The 20,135-nt window shown below is 44.8% G+C and overlaps 1 protein-coding gene and 1 long non-coding RNA gene across 9 annotated transcripts in view; both read right to left on the reverse strand.

Moving 5' to 3' along the window:
• Positions 1-20,135, reverse strand: part of LOC140410180 (uncharacterized) — a 424,392-nt gene that overhangs the window by 88,731 nt on the left and 315,526 nt on the right. The gene's annotated exons all lie outside the window — the stretch shown is intronic.
• LOC140410179 (NACHT, LRR and PYD domains-containing protein 3-like) overlaps positions 4,854-20,135 on the reverse strand; it is a 30,279-nt gene continuing 14,997 nt past the window's right edge. Inside the window, exons 6-11 of the mRNA XM_072498162.1 lie at positions 16,899-18,636; positions 6,900-6,986; positions 6,611-6,781; positions 6,320-6,490; positions 6,014-6,181; positions 4,854-5,851 (exon numbers count right to left, since the gene is read on the reverse strand). Coding sequence (XP_072354263.1) covers positions 5,764-5,851; positions 6,014-6,181; positions 6,320-6,490; positions 6,611-6,781; positions 6,900-6,986; positions 16,899-18,636 — 2,423 coding nt within the window. The 3' untranslated portion in view covers positions 4,854-5,763. The remainder of the gene's footprint in view (positions 5,852-6,013; positions 6,182-6,319; positions 6,491-6,610; positions 6,782-6,899; positions 6,987-16,898; positions 18,637-20,135) is intronic.

Genomic DNA, 20,135 nt, shown 5'->3' on the forward strand with positions numbered 1-20,135 from the left:
GCACGGTCTCCCTAATGTTCCCTGCAGAGCTCAAGAGTCCATGGGCTCCTGCTGTTGCCGGTGGTGAGGATGCAGAGAAGCCTACTGTTTCTGCAGCTTTTGGACATTGCTGGCCTTGTCAGATATACTCTAGAGGGCCTGGAGCTGGAGGGACCCAGCCCACATTGGTTTCAGTGGCATTGCCATGCCACCCATTCTTCCCTCTGCCCTTGAGATGCACCGGTGTCAGGAGGGGGCAATTCGGAAGAACTGGACCCACCATCGTCTCCTTGGTGGCAGGTCCCGGGTTGGCCTTCAGTTCTTCCTCCTCCCTGATGGTGTCCTTAAGGCCCTGGGAGTCTCCTGGGAGAGGGGCAGCTGGAGTGAGCTCCAGAGGTCTCTGCATCATGTGGCTCTTCCAGTCCTGGTGGCTCCCCATTGTCTGCGCCATGGTTCAATGCCATCAGCGATGCTAAGTGTCTGGGCCATGAACTGCAGTGGTTCAACAATGTCCATCTGCATCTGTAACATGTTCCTGACTGCAAAACGATGGCAAGGACCTCAGCCACGGTCGTCACAGACTGAACCGTGCCTTGGGCACCACCACTCAATATACTGATGTCATGCTCCAGGCTTTCCATTGCGGTCACCACTCTAGCAGTATTGGCCTCAGTGCCACACGTTGTCAACATCATCTCCGCACATATACATTCTGGAATGGTCCCCGTGGATTGGAAACACGCTAATGTAACTCCCCTATTCAAAAAGGGAGAGAGGCAAAAAGTAGGAAACTATAGACTGGTTAGCTTGACCTCTGTGGCGGCAAAGTTGCTGGAGTCAATCATTAAGGAACAGATGACCAAATATTTGGAAAGACAAAGCTCAATCTACCATTGTCAGCATGGTTTTATTAAGGGTAAGTCGTGCTCGACAAACCTGCTTGAGTTCTTTGAGAACCTAACCACCAAGATAGATAATGGGGAACTTGTGGATGTAGTACATCTGGACTTCCAAAAGGCATTTGACAAGGTGCCACATAAAAGATTGGTCCAGACGATGAGATTGCAGGGGGCTGGGGGTAGAATACTAGATTGGATTGAGGATTGACTGACTGACAGAAATCAAAGGGTCAGGTTAAATGGGTCCTTCTCCGGCTGGTGAACTGTAACTAGCATGGTGCAGTCCTCGGACTACAACTGTTTACAATCTATATAAATGATCTGCAAGCAGGGACAGAGTGTAACATAGCAACATTTGCGAATAATACTAAAATAGGTGGGAAAGCAAGCAGTGAAGAGGAGATAAAGATTTTAAAGATGGATATAGATAAGCTAGCAGTTGGGCCCAAATTTGGCAGATGGAGTTTAATGTAGATAAGTGTGATGTTATCCATTTTGGCTCAAAAAATAGTCAGGCAAATTATTATCTAAATGGAAAGCAGATTCAATATTCATCCTGGCAGAGGGATCTGGGTGTCTTTGTTCAAGAATCGCAAAAAGTCTCCATTAAGGTACAAAATATAAGAAGAAAGGCAAATGGAATGTTAGCGTTCATTGCAAGAGGACTGGAGTATAAAAGTAGAGAAGTATTGTTGCAATTGTGTCGGGTGTTGGTGAGACCACATCTGGAGAATTGTGTCCAGTTTTGGATTTGCTATTTGAGGAAGGATGTGGTGGCTTTTGAAGCAGTTCAGAGGAGGTTCACCAGATTGCTTCTGGGGATGAAAGGGGTGACATATCAGGAGAGAGTAAACAGTTTGGGCTTACACTCGCTGGAGTTGAGAAGGATGAGACAGGATCTGATCGAGGTATATAAAATACTAAAAGGGATTGATAAAGTAAATGTTGATCAAATGTTTCCCCTTGTGGGACAATCTAGAACAAGAGGTCACAGATATAGGTTTAGAGATGGGAGATTTAAAACTGAGATGTGTCTCTGCTCTACTTCTCGCAGAGGGTGGTGAATTTGAGGAACTCGCTGTCCCATATTGCGGTAGTGTCTGGATCATTAAATGGTTTCAAGAGCTATAGATATATTTCTGATAAAAATGGGACAAAGGGATATGGGATGGAGGCTTTGAGACCAGGAGTTCAGACATGATCTGATTGAATGGTGGACCAGGCTTGAAGGGCTGAACCTCTGCTCCAAAGTCCTGTATTCCTATGTTCCAACACCCATAGCCTTTAGGACTTCTGCAATCGGCTATGCACTCACTGGAATGTCACTGACATCCCGTCCTGAATCTCGCGCCTGTGTCATATCATCTGCATCAGCTCCGGGTAACCCTGTTCCAGAGGCTCGGCATCTGACTGTTACTCAGCTGAGCTCTGGAACCCAGCAGACCTCCGACTGCTGTCTCGCTTGGATGTTTCCGCCTCCGCCTGATGTGCATCAGCGACTGTGTGGCGCTCACCAGATTGTGCCCCAGAAGTCTTATCTACTAATGTCACCCACCAAGGTGTGTGTCTCTGCTCTGTTGGAAGTTGAGGGTGATAGCTATGATGCCTCAATAATGATCTCCTTGGAGCCCTCCTCCGAGGTGGTCTCTTAAGATTGCACGGGGTGAAAACAACTCCAAATCACCTGGCCCCAACAGATGGAGATCCTGCGAGTCAAGGGACATTTGGTCAGTGAGAGGGAAGGATTATTTTGTCTGACATGAATACCTCATTTGAGACCGTTCATCTGGATGAAGGGACAATGGATCCTCACCTCTGTGATGCAGGACAACTCTCTTGGTCAACCCCACGATTTCCAGGGCCCATTCCTCATAGGGGTGATGACTCAAATCTCTGGTACTCCACCCCCCATCTTTGCCCTTTCCCGCTTATTATGTGCTACCTTCTTCTACGGGAACAAAGAGAGGGTATTGTGAGCTGCACGCTTGATGGATCGGGGTGGGGTGGGGTCTACTGCAAATGGCATGTGTGGGCACCGCTACTTGACCTGTTGTGCTGGTGGGTCCCAGTTGGTTCTGACAAGCAAGCACGAAGATCGGATTTGGGGAGAGTGAAGGTGATTGGTGGATGTGGGGGCCTGAGGGGTGGCAGTCGGAACTAATGCCAGAAGAGAGGTGCTGACCTAACTTTGTAGCTTGGTGGAAGTCGTTGATCCTCTTCCTTCATTGGGCGGCGATCCTCCATGTCGTGCTGTCCGCACCGACAGCTGCTGCTACCGTCTCCCAATGCGGTATTGGTGACCCTGCTGCTGGTCCTCCGACCCCCTCGGGGGAACAGGATGTCCTGTCTCGCATCCTCAGCATCAGGTAGCCTGGCCATGTTGGCACCCCCAAAGTGAGGAGCAGGTCTGTGCGCTGCCATGCTTGCATTGACTGGGAGTGATTGGTGAGGACGCATTTAAAAGCAGCTCCCCTTTGTTAACTATGCCACGCTGAGGCGCGACTCTATCGAAGCTGACGGCAAGGCAGCCAGTGATGGTGAGAAGCTCGTGTGGGCTACTCTCTGGCACTAAGTGCCGCTAAATACAGGCCGCGATTTCACCAATGCGGCCGTCAAGAAACACCCACCAATCGTACCCAAAATGGCACTTAGAAATTGTTATGTTAAATTGCACCCAGTGTGTGAAGTGAGCTGATGAATCTTTTGTGGAACTGTAAATAAACGTTACCTCCATCAAAAAAAAAAGGAAAGGAGTATGGGAGCAGAGAGGCTTTTGCTCTTTGGATAAAGCTTTAAAAATGGAAAACAAATTGATGTTGTAAAAGATGAGTTCCCATTATCTCCTCTACATCTTCCGAATGTTCCCTGAGCGGTGGATGCTTCATTGCCTGATTGCTTCAGTCATTAATGCTTTGTTGTACAACTTATCTCAAACTGGCGCTTTTGTTGTACATAAGAATAGCCTTGGGAAGCGTATCAGTAAAGTCCTCTAATCTGATCCACATACATTATGCCCTTTCCGCCACCCAGATGTTAACAGGAAAGACATTTCCGTTGACTATGTCTGTCCCGCAGTCATCCAGTGGCTGCTTCTGCAGTGGACAAGACTGGAATCTGTAAGAGGACGTCCAGTTGATTCCCTTATTTCTTTATTTTTCCTGTTATCGTTTTGATCCATGGATGCTTAATGGACAGATATCATTAACTCCTGCAGGGGAAGTGAGATTCAAAGGTTACAAAAGAGAACACTGTACGAACCTTCGGACAGCAAAACACAGACTTTGCAGCAGCCGAGAGATCGATGGGACTTGGTTGGATTGGTTGGCTGGTGGCCAACGAATTGGCCGAAAGGTCGTATTCTGCCTGGTCACAGATGGTGATTGGATCCTACTCCAGTTAGATGATTTTTTTCAGAGAACCAAGGAAGCAGTTGGCTCCTTGATGCTCAGAGGGAAGGACCTGCGCTCTCTCTCTCTTTCTCCAATGTTGGCAAGGCAACAAAACTTGCATCAGGGAGTTGTTTACTTTTGATGTCAATGCATACCACTGAAATAATTCACTTTGAATAACTTTATTACCTGTCCTTCATGAAATATTTCCAATGCTCCAGCTTCTTAGCTGCGTACAAAGACATTCACTGATGCCCTGATCACCCACCGTGCTAAAATGATTGCACACAACTGCATTGATCTCATTCTTATTCTCTTACTAACAGAGCTGCACCTCATCCTTTTCCTTTCCTCTTATCATTCCAAAATATCATACACTTAAATATTCAGTTCCCACACATGCTCCTGTTCACCTGGCTCTCTCTGGCTTTTCCTCCACTCAACTGTATCTGCTGAAGGCTATAATTACAGGTCTGCGGCTGAAACTCTCTGTAAGTACAGGAGTTCTCACATTTTAAGATGCTTAGAAGTCCTGAGATGTACTTTGTTAAGATAATGCACCATTTAATTCAACAGCGCACAATAATCATTTTCATCAGTTTATTTATTTAATCCAAGAGGCAGCAATACAGAGGTGAAGTTGAACAAAATTTTAAACATTTCCAAGTGTAGATAATTTTACAAAGCTACGCGAGTTTAATTTAAGTTCTTTGATTTGTCCCTCCATTTTGTCAGAACATTCCATTGGGGGGCATCATCAACTCTTTTCACAACCTCATGATAGACAATAACTCCATTTCAAACTAAGTATGCAACGTTTAAGTTCCTTGATAACGCCAGTGCCCAATCCCATGTTGGTGCCAGAAACACAAGACATTCAGAGTCTTTAAACACTACAAATGCTCATGATCATCCATACAGAATGGCAGGGTTTCCACCTGACACTTTGCACAGTTTTCGTCTCAGTTGGTAATCCATCCTAGGTGCATGTTTCAGGAATCTCCCCAAAGGATACTGTCCCTGGATGATCCTAACCACTGGATGTTGGTCCCAATTGGATGGTGGATATCCCAGCTGGATATATCCTGTACCCTAAGGTTTATTGTCAGACGGGTTACTGGGCACTGATACTGAGTGAAAACATTTGTTAATGTTGTCCCAAATTCCAGAATTACTGAGTGCAATTTTCTGTGCCTGCTGCTGAGCTGACTAAGCCCCAACATGGACCCTATCCATCTATGCATTTCCTCAGTGATCCAATTAGGAAAATTCAGCCCTGGGTGTTCTGCAGAAGTAGCCGTTCGGGGTGGGCAGTTGAGACTACTGACGCTGCTTCTGGGTCTCTGGCATCAAAATGGGAATGACACTCGCCCAACTTGAGCTGAAAACTGGTAATTGGCCAATAAGATGTAAATCTGGAGTGTGGTTGCTTCAAGGGGAGGGATAGAAAATCAGCCGAAATCGTTCACATAAGTAATGTTTATAAATTGACATGTTCACACTTCCACACTCAGTCCTGGTCTGGAGTTCTGCAGTAATTTCAGGTGTCTCTTTTTGCTTGGACTGAACCGATTTCGTCCCAGCCTGAAACAGATGGAATGTCAAACAAGAAATAAACACATTGAACAGCAGTGTAAATGACGGGGAGAATGTGGTTAACATTTCTGTATGAAATTAACAAATATTACCCATGAGTGACAAATCTCAATTATTTGTTATAAATTGAACATGAACACAAGCACTCACCAAATCCACTTCAGACTCCTGCAGGTCTGTATGAGGTTGCTGAAAGCGGGGACAGATCGGTCTGTGAAGGAATTTGACCCCAGGTTGAGATCTGTCAATATCCGGTTTACGCTGAGAGCAGAAATAAGGTCCTCAGCACAAGAATCTGTGATTCCAACATCCCATAGCCTGGTCAAGAGACAGAAACAACAACGTTCAGTGCAAATTTCCAGTGTTTACTAATAACACTATTCCAGATCATTATTGCAACTAAATTCTCAGACATCCTTCTATTATACACACAATCTCACACAACTTGAAACTTACAGCAGTTTCTGTATTTTACACTCTGGGTTCCTGAGCGCTCCAGACAGCAGTTTGACTCCTGCATCTCCCAGTTTATTACCACCCAGGATCAGGTCTGTCAGTGATCGGTTTGAATTGAGAGTGGAGGCGAGATCTTCGGTGCAAGAATTTGTGAGAGAGTTATTCTTCAGCCTGGGGATCATAAACAGAAAACAGAGTAATCTTTCAGTGTTTACGAACAACACAATTACTGGCACTAATAGTGTTTGGCATCCACTTATTAGCAGCACAATATCACAATTTGGTCCTTACACCAATGTCTGTATTTTACATTCTGGGTTCTTCAGAGCCACCGACAGTAGTTTCACCCCCGCATCACCCAGTTTATTATTACTCAGGGACAGAATTGTCAATGATTGATTGGTACCGAGAGCAGAGGCGAGATCCTCGGCACAAGCATCTGTGAGAGCATTACTCTTCAGCCTGGAATTGGGTAGAGAGAGAGAGAAATAACATGAGTCAGAGTAAAACCCCAGTGTCCATTATTACTTACACCGATAATAACTTTGGATTTCAAGCACAATCTCGGTCAGATACTTACTCAAGCTTCTGTATTTTACAGTCCGGGTCTCTTAGAGCTTCAGACAGAAGTTTCACTCCTGCATCTCCCAGTTTATTTCTCCCCAGTCTAAACACAAACAGGCAAACAATGAAAAAACAAACTGAAATAAACCAAGATCAGATACATTTATTTCCCCGTTGCATGCGAGAGGATGGCGAGAGGAATTGGGAAAAAAACTGAGGAATTTAATGAACAGATATCTCGGTCACCGAGAATGAATCACACTTTGTGCAGCTCCTTATATATTCAGGGACTGTCATTAAAATTCAATCAAGGGTGTAACGGGACAGCAGGAAGATGATTAGTTGGCTTGCATTACAGTATCTGTTATGTATATTACTCTTATCGATTTAATTGCAGAATAAGATATAATATTTTCAAAAATGAACACGTAAAATCTAATTAAATACATGTAACTGAAAATAAAAAAGATTTGAAATGTTAGGGGCGACTAAGTGGAGGGACAGTGGGCAGTGAGACCATTTCAGTTTTGCACAAATGCACAAAATATCTGCCTTCAGTCACTCTGGCTCAGACAGAGAACCCTGAAACACAAGAGATGGGAAGGAATTTCTGTTGAGAAGTTGGGGAAGGCCGAGATTGAAAACCCTTACACAATAGCTCTGTTCAACAAGTGTAATGTGCAGGGTAACAGGACAGCTACGATGTAAGACTACCATGATGCAGAGGCTGTACTGGCAGGAAAGAGCAGAATAAACGTGTGGCAGGATGGAGCATTCTCTCATTAGGGAACACACTACATACTCTGCAGCTACAAATAAGAAACTCATATGGTGCGCTACTTACTAGGTGCCAGGGTAAGCAGTATCTCATGGTAACAAGTGATGAACTTGGAAAGGGAGAGGGACAATCCAGTTGAAGTGGTCCTTGTCAGAACAAAAACATAGGCAGGAACAGGGAACAGATTCTGCTGACGGAATATCAGGTATTAGGAGCAAAATCGAAAAGCAGGACTAAAAAGTTAATACGGTTCCCTTTTCATAGAATACTACAGTGCAGCAGGAGGCCATTCGACCCAACGAGTTTGCACCAACCCACTGAAAGAGTACTTCACCCAAGCTCACTCCCCTGCCTGTTCTCATTAACCCCATAATATAACCTACAATTCTTTTTGGACAGCCAATTTAGCGCAGCCAATCCATCTAACCTGCACATTTTTGGATTGGGAGAAAACTGGAGCACCCGCAGGAAAGACACAGGGAGAATGTGTAAACTCCACACAGACAGCAACCCAAGGCCGAAATTGAACCCGGTCCCTGGTGCTGTGTGGTAGAAGTGCTAAACACTGTGCCACCTTGCTGTCTGAGTCACATGAAAATTAGCAATAAAACAGTCAGCTCAGGAGAATTTGTATGTTGCTGAAGAGCAAGTGTGGCATGGCTCCAAATAGTGATTTGTACAGAGGGAAGGGACTCCATTTGAAACGGGATAGTGTCTCATGTTTTGGTGGAAAGGGTTTGCAGGGTGATGACAAAGACTTTAACCGAGTAAGAAAGAGGGAAGGACATACAGAAGATGAAGTCAGCATAAATGTCGACAAAATCGAAAAGGGACAATTGGAAAAAATAAACTGAAGACTTTGACGGAAAGGAGACAAGTAGGATTAACAGAAATGAGTGTGGAATTTATGGTCGGAAATAAAGTAAGAGAAACTGCTATTAAAAATGATCTTCAGAGTCTGCTGTAGGCAGACAATGCACAGGCTCCATACTAAAACAAAACAATTGGAGGCAATAATATGTTGACAAATGAGAGGTAGTCATGATTACCAAGACACTGCTACAGAAATATCAGGCGCGAGAATTAAACATTGCAGCGTATAACATAACACCTTCAACAAAAATACAAAAGGCAGCAGAGAGCTGTACTTAATAAGGAAAACAGAATATCAGTAGAAAATGTGTGGTTATCAGCAACACAGGAATATTGTGCATATGGATGCTGCCAACTGATAATAAAGAATGAAACCCGCTAATGGGGTAGTATTCAGACCACCTAATAGTGGAAGAGTGGTGGAGGAAAAATATAAAAATAAATGAGGGAAATGGGAAAACACATGAATAATAATCAATTCGATTGGGCATTTCAACTTCGCTGATACTAATTGTTCAGAAGAGGCATTAAAGGCAATAAGGGAGTTGAGTTACCACCATCCAAACAGGTTCCTTTCGAACCAAATTGGTAAGAAGACTGGGCATGAAAGGAGTCACTGCTACACCTAGGAATAGAGAACGAACCAGAGCAGATAAAAGTAGTAAAAGTCAGGAAAGATCTGGACAATAGTAACGATAATACTCTATCATAGGCTTTAAAATGCTGCTTGAAGAACAGACAGACTGACGAAGACCAGGGTAATAGAGTTGAGTAAAACTGGTTTTATTGGGCTGTGGATCAATTTGGATGGATGCAGGGAAGAGCATGGTATGGGAGAATACGAAGAGATAGAAGAGAGATTGAAAAGAGGGAGAGCAAAGAGGAACAAACTATATTATATTATCAAGGTACAGAAAATGGCAAGTATTTTACTCATACATGCATAAAACAAAAAAGTCACTAAAAGAACTGGCCCAGTTATTAGAAAATAGAACATTACAGCGCAGTACAGGACCTTCGGCCCTCGATGTTGCGCCGACCTGTGAAACCACTCTAACGCCCATCTACACTATTCCCTTATCGTCCATATGTCTATCCAATGACCATTTGAATGCCCTTAGTGTTGGCGAGTCCACTACTGTTGCAGGCAGGGCATTCCACGCCCTTACTACTCTCTGAGTAAAGAACCTACCTCTGACATCTGTCTTATATCTAACTCCCCTCAATTTAAAGCTATGTCCTCTCGTGCTAGACATCACCATCCGAGGAAAAAGGCTCTCACTGTCCACCCTATCCAATCCTCTGATCATCTTGTATGCCTCAATTAAGTCACCTCTTAACCTTCTTCTCTCTAACGAAAACAGCCTCAAGTCCCTCAGCCTTTCCTCATAAGATCTTCCCTCCATACCAGGCAACATTCTGGTAAATCTCCTCTGCACCCTTTCCAATGCTTCCACATCCTTCCTATAATGCAGCGACCAGAATTGCACGCAATACTCCAAATGCGGCTGCACCAGAGTTTTCTACAGCTGCAACATGACTTCATGGCTCCGAAACTCAGTCCCTCTACCAATAAAAGCTACCACATCGTACGCCTTCTTAACAACCCTCTCAACCTGGGTGGCAACTTTCAGGGATCTATGTACATGGACACAGAGATCTCTCTGCTCATCCACACTGCCAAGAATCTTACCATTAGCCCAGTACTCTGTCTTCATGTTATTCCTTCCAAAATGAATCACCTCACACTTTTCTGCATTAAACTCCATTTGCCACCTCTCAGCCCAGCGCTGCAGCTTATCTATGTCCCTCTGTAACTTGTAACATTCTTCCGCACTGTCCACAACTCCACCGACTTTAGTGTCATCTGCAAATTTACTCACCCATCCTTCTACGCCCTCCTCCAGGTCATTTATAAAAATGACAAACAGCAGTGGCCCCAAAACAGATCCTTGTGATACACCACGAGTAACTGGACTCCAGTCTGAACACTTCCCATCAACCACCCTTTGTCTTCTTCCAGCTAGCCAATTTCTGATCCAAACTGCTAAATCTCCCTGAATCCCATGCTTCCGTATTTTCTGCAGTAGCCTACCATGGGGAACCTTATCAAACGCTTTACTGAAATCCATATACACCACATCAACTGCTTTATCCTCATCCACCTGTTTGGTCACCTTCTCAAAGAACTCAATAAGGTTTGTGAGGCATGACCTACCCTTCACAAAACCATGTTGACTATGTCTAATCAAATTATTCCTTTGCAGATGATTATACACCCTATCTCTTATAAACCTTTCCAAGACTTTGCCCACAACAGAAGTAAGGCTCACTGGTCTAAAGTTACCGGGATTGTCTCTACTCCCCTTCTTGAACAAGGGGACAATATTTGCTATCCTCCAGTCTTCTGGCACTATTCCTGTAGACAAAGATGACTTAAAGATCAAAGCTAAAGGCTCAGAAATCTCCTCCCTAGCTTCCCAGAGAATCCTAGGATAAATCCCATCCGGCCCAGGGGATTTATCTATTTTCACACTTTCCAGAATTGCTAACACCTCCTCCTTATGAACCTCAAGCCCTTCTAGTCTAGTAGCCTGAATCTCAGTTTTCTCCTCGACAACATTGTCTTTTTCCTGTGTGAATACTGACGAAAAATATTCATTTAGCACCTCTCCTATCTCCTCAGACTCCAAGCACAACTTCCCACTCCTGTCTTTGACTGGCCCTACTCTTACCCTAGTCATTCTTTTATTCCTGACATAGCTATAGAAAGCTTTTGGGTTATCCTTGATCCTACCTGCCAAAGACTTTTCATGTCCCCTCCTGGCTCTTCTTAGCTCTCTCCTTAGGTCCTTCCTAGCTAACTTGTAACTCTCGAGTGCCCTAACTGAACCTTCATGTCTCATCTTTACATGAGCCTCCTTCTTCCTCTTGACAAGTGTTTCGACTGCCTTAGTAAACCACGGTTCCCTTGCTCGACCACTTCCTCCCTGCCTGTACATACTTATCAAGGACACGCAGTAGCTGTTCCTTGAACAAGCTCCACATTTCCATTGTACCCATCCCCTGCAGTTTTCCTCTCCATCCGATGCATCCTAAGTCTTGCCTCATCGCATCATAATTGCCTTTCCCCCAGATATAACTGTTGCCCTGCGGTATATACCTATCCCTTTCCATCATTAGCAATGGTAGAGAGATGACAGAAACATTAGGCAATTAATTTCCTTCATTATTTACCACAGAAAAAAGGACAGGTTAACATGGCATTGAATGATGGGATAATTGTACTCAAAATCAAGAGGTGAAACAGTAAATAACTGAAACATAGAATGGTTAAAACCCTTGGTCCAGACAGATTGCATCCACACTATTAAAGGGAAATGGTACGGGCGGCATGGTGGCACAGTGGGTAGCACTGCTGTCTCACAGTGCCAGGGACCCAGGTTCGATTCCGACCTTAATGACTGTCTGTGTGGAGTTCTCTCCGTTTCGGTGTGGGTTTCCTCCGGGAACTCCGATTTCCTCCCATGGTCCAAAAATGTTCATGTTAGGTGGATTGGCCATGCTAAACTGCCCCTAAATTTCCACAGGTTAGGTGGGTTACAGGGACAGGGCAGGGGTTGGGTCTGTTTAGAGTGGTCTTTCAGATGGTCGGTGCAGATTTGATGGGCTAAATGGCCTCCTTCTGCACTGTAGGGATTCTTCTTTTTCTCATAGGCATTGCTACAAGTTTTAAATAACTTTTGAGAAGAAAGCTGCAGTGCCAGAAAATTGGTGAATAGTTAATTTTATATCTAAGAAGGGAGACAGAATATATCTAGGTAGCACACTGGTGATGGAAAAAGAACAGAATCCCTATTAATGACATAAGGAAAACATATAAGCATCTGGAAACTAAAAACACAATAATGAATATTAAGCATGGGTTTCAAAGGAAACATTCTGCTTGGCCAACTTCGGTGATTTTTTTTCAAGAGACAACAAAGATGAATAGCCTGGATTTTAAACAGTCGTTTTGATAAGGTTAACAAATTAATAGATTTCAGACAGTATGCAGTCATGGGAAAATGAGACAAATGGACTGCTCGGTGGCTTTGAGACAAAAAGCAGAGGGATTAGGTGAAGGATGGGCAGGATTCTCCGGTCCCTCGCAGGGTCGGAGAATCGGCAGGTTGGGGGGGGCTAATCCCGCGACGCTGCTCGGTCATCGGAGAATCGGCAACAATGGCGCCGGTAGGGGGCCACTGAACGCAGCCCCCTTCGGCGATTCTCCGTGCTCAACGGGCCAAATGCCCGCTGAGTTCGGCTGAGTCCCGCCGGCGTCATTCGCATGTGGTTCTACCCAGCGGGACCTCGGCATTCTGGCTGCGGGGGCCGTCCTGGTTTGGGGGGGGGGAGATCTGACTCCGGGGGCGACCTCCACGGTGGCCAGGCCCGCGATCGGGGGCTACCGATCGGCAGGCGAGCTAATTCCGGGGGGGGAGGGGGGGCTTATGTTCCTCCGCACCGGGCCCTGTAGGGCTCCGCCATGTTGCATGCGGGCCAGCATGGAGACGGCAACCAACGCACATGTGCGGACCTGCGCCGGCCATGGCGCGCATGCGCGGACCTGTACATGGCACGTATTGGAAGCTGGAGCTGCATGAAGCGCTCCAGTGCCGTGCTGGACCCGTGCGGCGTGGCGTTGCTGCTCCTAGTGGCCAGATGACACCGTCGTAAAACGCTCCGGCGTTTATGACGGTGTGAAAACTCAGCCCCATTATCGGAGAATCCCGCCCCCCCCATCTTTTCGGATTGACAGAAGGTAGGAAGGTGGGCTTCACAGGAAAAGTGCTGGGATCACTGTTGTTCACAATTTTATATTGATAATTTAGAGGTTGGAATCAAAACAATATCCAACTTTGCAGCTGACAGCAAACTGAGAAAGCAACTGTTAACACTGCAGAGGACTGCGACAAATTACAAGACATTAACAAACTTGGAGAATGGGCATAATTTCACCAGATTAATGTGAGGTAATGTATTTTGGAAAAGAAAAGAAGGAAATTATGTCTTATTTAGAAAACAAGAATCTAAACCAGGTAGAGAAATAAAGGGAATGCAAATACATCAATCACTGAAAGTTTACGGCCATAAAACATGTTAATCAAGCAGGAGGATTTATTTCTGGAGGAACGGAAGTGAAAACAAAGAAATGATGCTGAACTTGTATTGACATTTTGTTGGACCACATCTGGAGTGCAGTATACAAATCTGGTTGCCATATTATTTTATGGAACTGAATCTATTTCCATGGAAGGAAATGATGAAGCATTGATACCTTGTAAGATTTGAATACAGGAGGAAAAAGAGATTTGCCACAATTGGTCAAAGCCTCATGGAGGCTGCATCTGGAGTATTATCCAGTGTTTTGGTCTCCAGAGCCAAGGAAGAATATACTTACACAAGATAAATTTCTGGGATGGGTGGACTACTCAACAAGGAGAGGTTGAAGACGCTGGGCCGAGAATATATGAAGTTCAAATGAATGCAAGGTCATTTCATTCAAGCATACAGAATTCTTATTGGGTTCAACGTGGTAAATGTCAATAGGATGTGTATCTGGCTGTTAAGTCTACTCCCAGGAGACAGTCTCAGCGTAAGGTGTAGGTTATTTAGGACGGAGATGAGGAAGGATTTTTTCACTTAGAAGGTGGTAAATCTTTGGAATTCTCCCAGATGGCTGTGGAGGGCAGTCATTGAGAATGTTCAAGACAGAGATATATGGATTGGTAGTTATTAAAGATATCAAGACACGTTCCCGTTGTCACTGGCAGGTAAAAATGACGGTTCTCCAAAGGTTTCTGTTTGTTTTCCAGTGCCTCCCTCTCTTCATATTTTAAGCGGGTGAATAGGGTGATCTCTCGGATAAAAGCCCGCAGGTAAAGAAAATGCTGCGTTCTCACCGACCCGGTACTCCACAAGCCTGGTGGTAGTGGCGGCCCTGAGAGTCTGGGGGGCAGTGGCTGAAACATATGGACGTGGAGGGGGCGTCGGTGTGGGCTCCAATTTGTGGTAATCAACGGTTTGTCCCGGGGAGGCTAGATGGGGGTTATAGGAGGTGGCAGAAAGCAGGAAATGAGAGGCTGGGGGATCTATTTATTGATAGGAGCTTTCCATGTTTAGAGGATTTGGAGGAGTTTGAACTGCCGTGAGGGAATGGGTTTCGATATCTACAGATAAGGGATTTTGCGCGAAGGCAGGTTGCAACCTTTCTGCTTCGACTGCCACAGGGGATACAGGGCAAGGTAGTTTCTAAAATGGGGGTGGGGGAGGGGAAGGTTTCGGATATCTATAAAGAACACATGGAGTGGGAGGAAACTCAGATAGGTGAGCTAAAGCGTAAATGGGAAGATGAGCTGGGAGGGGAGGTAGAGGCGGGTCTGTGGTAGGATGCTCTGAGCAGAGTCAACACGTCCTCATCATGTGCCACGCTCAGCCTGATACAATTCAAAGTGGTTAACCGGAAACACATGACGGTGGCCCGGATGAGCAAGTTCTTTGGGATAGAGGACAAGTGTGTGAGTGTGCGGAAGGGCCAGCAAACCATTTCCATATGTTTTGGGCATGCCTGAAGCTTAGGGGATACTGGCCGGGATTTACGGATGCCATGTCCACGGTACTAAAAACAAGGATAGCGCCGAGTCCAGAGATGCTGATTTTCTGAGTGTCGGAAGATCCAGGTGTCCAGGGGGCGAGAGAGGCTGATGTTTTGCCCTTTGCCTCCTTGGTAGCCCGGAGACGGATCTTATTAGCGTGGAGGGACTCGAAGCCCCCAAAATCAGGGGTTTCGGTTAGTGACATGACTGGGTTTCTCAGACTTGAGAAAATTAAGTTCGCCCTGAGAGGATCAACGTTAGGGTTCGTCCAGGGGTGGCAGCCGTTTATCGACTTCTTCGGAGAAAACGAAACTGTCAGCAGATTTGATAAGAGTGGGAGGGGGGGGGAGTTTAGGGGGTGGGGGGGAGCTAGTCTATTTCGTGTTTAGAGTAGGAGGGAACAAGGGGAGATGGAGGGATGTGTTACGCACTGAACAATGTGTACATTTGTATTTGTATTGTTTATTCTTATAAAATCATAAATGCCTTAATAAATGTTTTTAAAAACAAAATTAAAGATATCAAGGGCTATACGGGATAATATGGGAAAATTGTGTTGCAGTATGATATCAGCCATTGGCCAGGATTCTCAAATCCCTGTGCATCCCGGGGCTACGGCTGATAGCGAGGATGGAGAATTTGGCGCTCAACCAAATCTCCCATTCACTGCAGTTACTGGAGAATCTCGCCAGCATGAACGGGTGGAGAATCCTACCCATTAGCTGGGAGTGGCAGAACACATTTGAGGGGCCGAACAGCCTACTCCTGCTCCTATCGCCTACAATTTATGAACCACCACTGTACCGCTGGGAGAGTTATCTTATTTATCAGTTCTAAATGTTACTGTAAGCTCTGTTCCACAGAATTTTATGTAACAAGGAGAGTTAATTCTGTTCTAGTGCACCTTTAAAATATCCATGCATTATACTTAATAGAGGAGGGTATGCTTTAATTTTATTCCCGATTCAACTCGCCCTAAATTTATTTCTGGAATAACTGGAGCAGCTGTGTTCGGGAAATTTGCAGAACTTCTGTCCCCGAGCTGGTATCCAGAGGGAGCAGGTAATGGAAAATTCCCAGGTTCACAGTCTGCTGTGTGCAAGGCCCCACCAATGACTGGATGTGCCTTATTCCAGGGATAAAATCCCACTACCCTTTCAATTGGAGCACTTTTAATCTCCCAAATGTCATATCTTAGTTAGTTCAGGATGCCAATAATTGCAAACATTTACAGAACAAAGGATTTCCATTTCCCCAGCATTCTCAATCCAGGAAACTGACCCAAGAAGATATGCATATATGGTATTGGATTAATGATCAAATTGTAAGTTTTTAAAAACTTGGATTGTTGCCCTGTTTCTAGTTAAAATGCTGGACATGGAAAACATTTTGCACCAATTTCTTGTACTGCTAGCTTATATACTTATATTCCACTTCAATTCTTAATAACAACGATCTGTAAATACATATCTGACCAGTTCTGTATTCTGCACTTACTCAATAGAGATTGGAAAATCCCTACAGGTTCACATGGATCCATTTTGGATTCCCTGGTCCTGATGGGAATTAAAAACTTAACACTCTTATATAGTATCATTGGTGATGTTTGTACTGCATCTGTTTCTCTCTGGTTTAATCCAACTCTTTATTTTCTTCTTTACGGAGCAAATACACAATCCATGACTGTTCTACAATAGCTGATACTTAGAGACAAATAAACAGTTACCTCAACTCCCGGCATTTGTGTAGTACGGGACCTAATCGCTGGATTCCTTCATACTGGATGAAACAGTTCTCGAGATTGAGATGTTTTATTGAATTACAGAGTCCAATAACATGAGACAGGACCACACAGTCAATTGGAGTCAGTCGCAATCCACAAAATTTAAATGTTTCCACGGATCCCACTGTGGACTGAGCCAGTGCTTTATTCTGAGATTCGGATAAGTAGTGCAAAGAGTTCATGTGATTTCTCTTACTTATTTTACCCTTCGTATTCCCAAGTTGTCCTTTAACCTTCTCCTTCACCCAGTCAATCACTCGGCTGGTGGTCTGTTGAAGAAACGGACCTAGAAACTCCTCCAGGGGCTGAGCTGACTGTGGGGAGGATAGACCAGCAACAAAGCGGAGAAACATCTCAAATCTCCCACCTTCTTTACTGTGGGCATCACTAAGGAGTTTCCCGATGTTTTGGGGATTTGGAGTCAAGAATTGTGCGAGTGCAGCTGCAAAATCTTGAATTGTGAGGTGTGGGAATGTGTAAACTACACTTTCGGAAGTATCACTTCTTTCAGAAAAATCCTTCAGGAAGCTGGAGAGGAACTGGGAAGGTTGCGTACCGTACTTGACCAAATCTTCATTTGTGAACACACTTTTTTTTCCGGAGGCCCCTGAGAAGGCCATCTCACCGATCGCCAAAAACACATCGCGGGGGGTTTCAATCTCTTTTCCATGGTTTTTCAGAATGTTGTAAAAATATGAAGAATACAATTGGGTGATATTCTTGGGAATTTGCTGCTGTTTCCCATCTCCTTCTGTTAAGAAGGGACCCAGTGACAAACCGAGGATCCAGCAGTAGGATGGGTTGTAGCTTATTGTGTACAGAAGCTCATTCTCCTCCACGTGTTTGTAAACAGCTGCTGCCACCGTCTGATCTTCAAATATCTGATTGAAATATTCCTTCCGTTCTTCCCCAACGAATCCCAGAATTTCAGCCCAGACAGTGACCCCGGCCTTTTCTAATAACTGCAATGTACTGGGGCGACTGGTCACTAGCACGGAACACCCTGGGAGCAATTTGTGCTGTATTAAACTGTACACAATATTGGCCACTTCACACTGGAATTCAGGATCTGTGCACATGGACTTGGCTTCGATATTTTTCTGACTGTCGGTAAAATTGAGACTGTCCTTGAATTCATCCAAACCATCAAATATAAATAGCAATCCTTCTGGGTTTTTCCAGAGCTCTCCGAGAACATTGCACAAGTAAGGATAGAAAGCAAGTACAAGATTCCTCAGGTTTAGTTTACAATTCATCGTGTTCAAATCCCGAAATTTAAAACTGAAGACAAATTGAATGTTTGGGTATATTTTCCCAGTGGCCCAGTCATAAACAATCTTTTGTATCATTGTTGTTTTTCCTATCCCTTGGACTCCGCTCACTGCTGCTGAACTCCCAGGTTTGCGTTCTCTCTCAGTCGAACTGCTCCGGAACAATTGCTCAGGTTGAATTTTTTCCATTTCTTTTCGAAGGTGTTTTTCCCTCCACACATCATGTTCTCTGCTTCTTGCCAGCAGTTCATGATCTACAAGTTGAATATCTCGAGGAGTAGAAATGATCGATAGCTCAGCATAATGATCAACTAACTGGAAAATCTTGACCTTCTCCTTGAGTAAGATAGAATTTACTCTCATTTTTTCAGTTTGTTGCCGCAATGTTTCCTTGTGCTTCTGTTGAACATCTAAGATTAGAACAGACAAGGAGTTGTTCCGAATGTTAATTACATTGCCAGAAAAACAAATTCTCAACACCATTATTGCAAGGTTTTAACTTACAGCTTCATTTCAGGGTCAAAGTTAAATTCCGGTTAGCGAAAATCTTGCTTAAAAGTGAACAATGCTAAAAAATAGCTTAAAATCTTCACTTGTTTTGATTATGAAAAGCCTGGTTTCTGAGTAACGATCAGCAGACTATGCAGACTGTAAATAGTGACGAGTTTCAATGTTATTGTATTGGATCACGGATGGGTTATCATGGGTAAACTGAGAAACTGAGAGAGAAAGTTGAGTGAATGAGTGAGACTGCTGATGGTCAGAGGTCAATCTCAGCATTTGAGCAGGTCATTAACTAGGCTTCCAATTCCACATGCTCTCCATCATGAAGGCTGCCTGCCACCACCATCACCTTTTCACATATATCCGCTCCTCCTCAGCTAATTTTCTACAGTAACCAGATTTATGCATTTGTTGCCTCTCAACTTGACTAAAGAACAAAGAGCAAAGAAAAGTACAGCACAGGAACAGGCCCTTCGGCCCTCCAAGCCTGCGCCGACCATGCTGCCCGTCTAAACTAAAATCTTCTACACTTCCGAATCCCTCTATTTCCATCCTATTCATGTAATTGTCAAGACGCCCCTGAAACGTCACTATTGTCCCTGCTTCCACCACCACCTCCGGCAGCGAGTTCCAGGCACCCACTACCCTCTGTACAAAAAACTTGCCTCGTACATCTTCTGTAAACCTTGCCCCTTAAACCTATGCCCACTAGTAATTGACCCCTCTACCCTTGGGAAAAGCCTCTGACTATCCACTAGTCCAATGCTCTCTTGGCCAGCCTTCCCATCTTGCACCCTCCATAAACTTGAGGTCACCTGGAACTCTGTTGCCCATATCCAAACTCATCAAAAAGCTCTGTGGACCAATGACTGTCACGGTGGCTTGCCTTCACCCGCCAATCCCCTGAGTTCTAGATTAACCCGCTAAACCTCTCTTTCTCCAATGAGACGTTCTAGTGTCACTATACCACAACATAGACCGGTAATCTAGGGAATTGCATGCTCTGTGAGAAGGCTAGGCTGTGAATACAGAGGAGCTAATTTGCTTTTACAAGAGGACTTGTGCAAGTTATCTAACAATACCTGCATTTCTATCATGTATCATAGAATCCCAACAGTGCAGGTGGCCATTTGGTCTGCATCGATCCTCTGAAAGAGCACCCAAGACCACTCATCCACCCTATCCCAATAACCCCTGAAGCTAACCAGCACGGTAGCATTGTGGATAGCACAATTGCTTCACAGCTCCAGGGTCCCAGGTTCGATTCTGGCTTGAGTCACTGTCTGCGCGGAGTCTGCACGTTCTCCCCGTGTGTGCGTGGGTTTCCTCCGGGTGCTCCGGTTTCCTCCCACAGTCAAAAGATGTGCAGGCTAGGTGGATTGGCCATGATAAATTGTCCTTCGTG

The sequence above is a fragment of the Scyliorhinus torazame genome, chromosome 4, assembly GCF_047496885.1.
Source record: "Scyliorhinus torazame isolate Kashiwa2021f chromosome 4, sScyTor2.1, whole genome shotgun sequence".
Taxonomy (NCBI): Eukaryota; Metazoa; Chordata; class Chondrichthyes; order Carcharhiniformes; family Scyliorhinidae; genus Scyliorhinus; species Scyliorhinus torazame.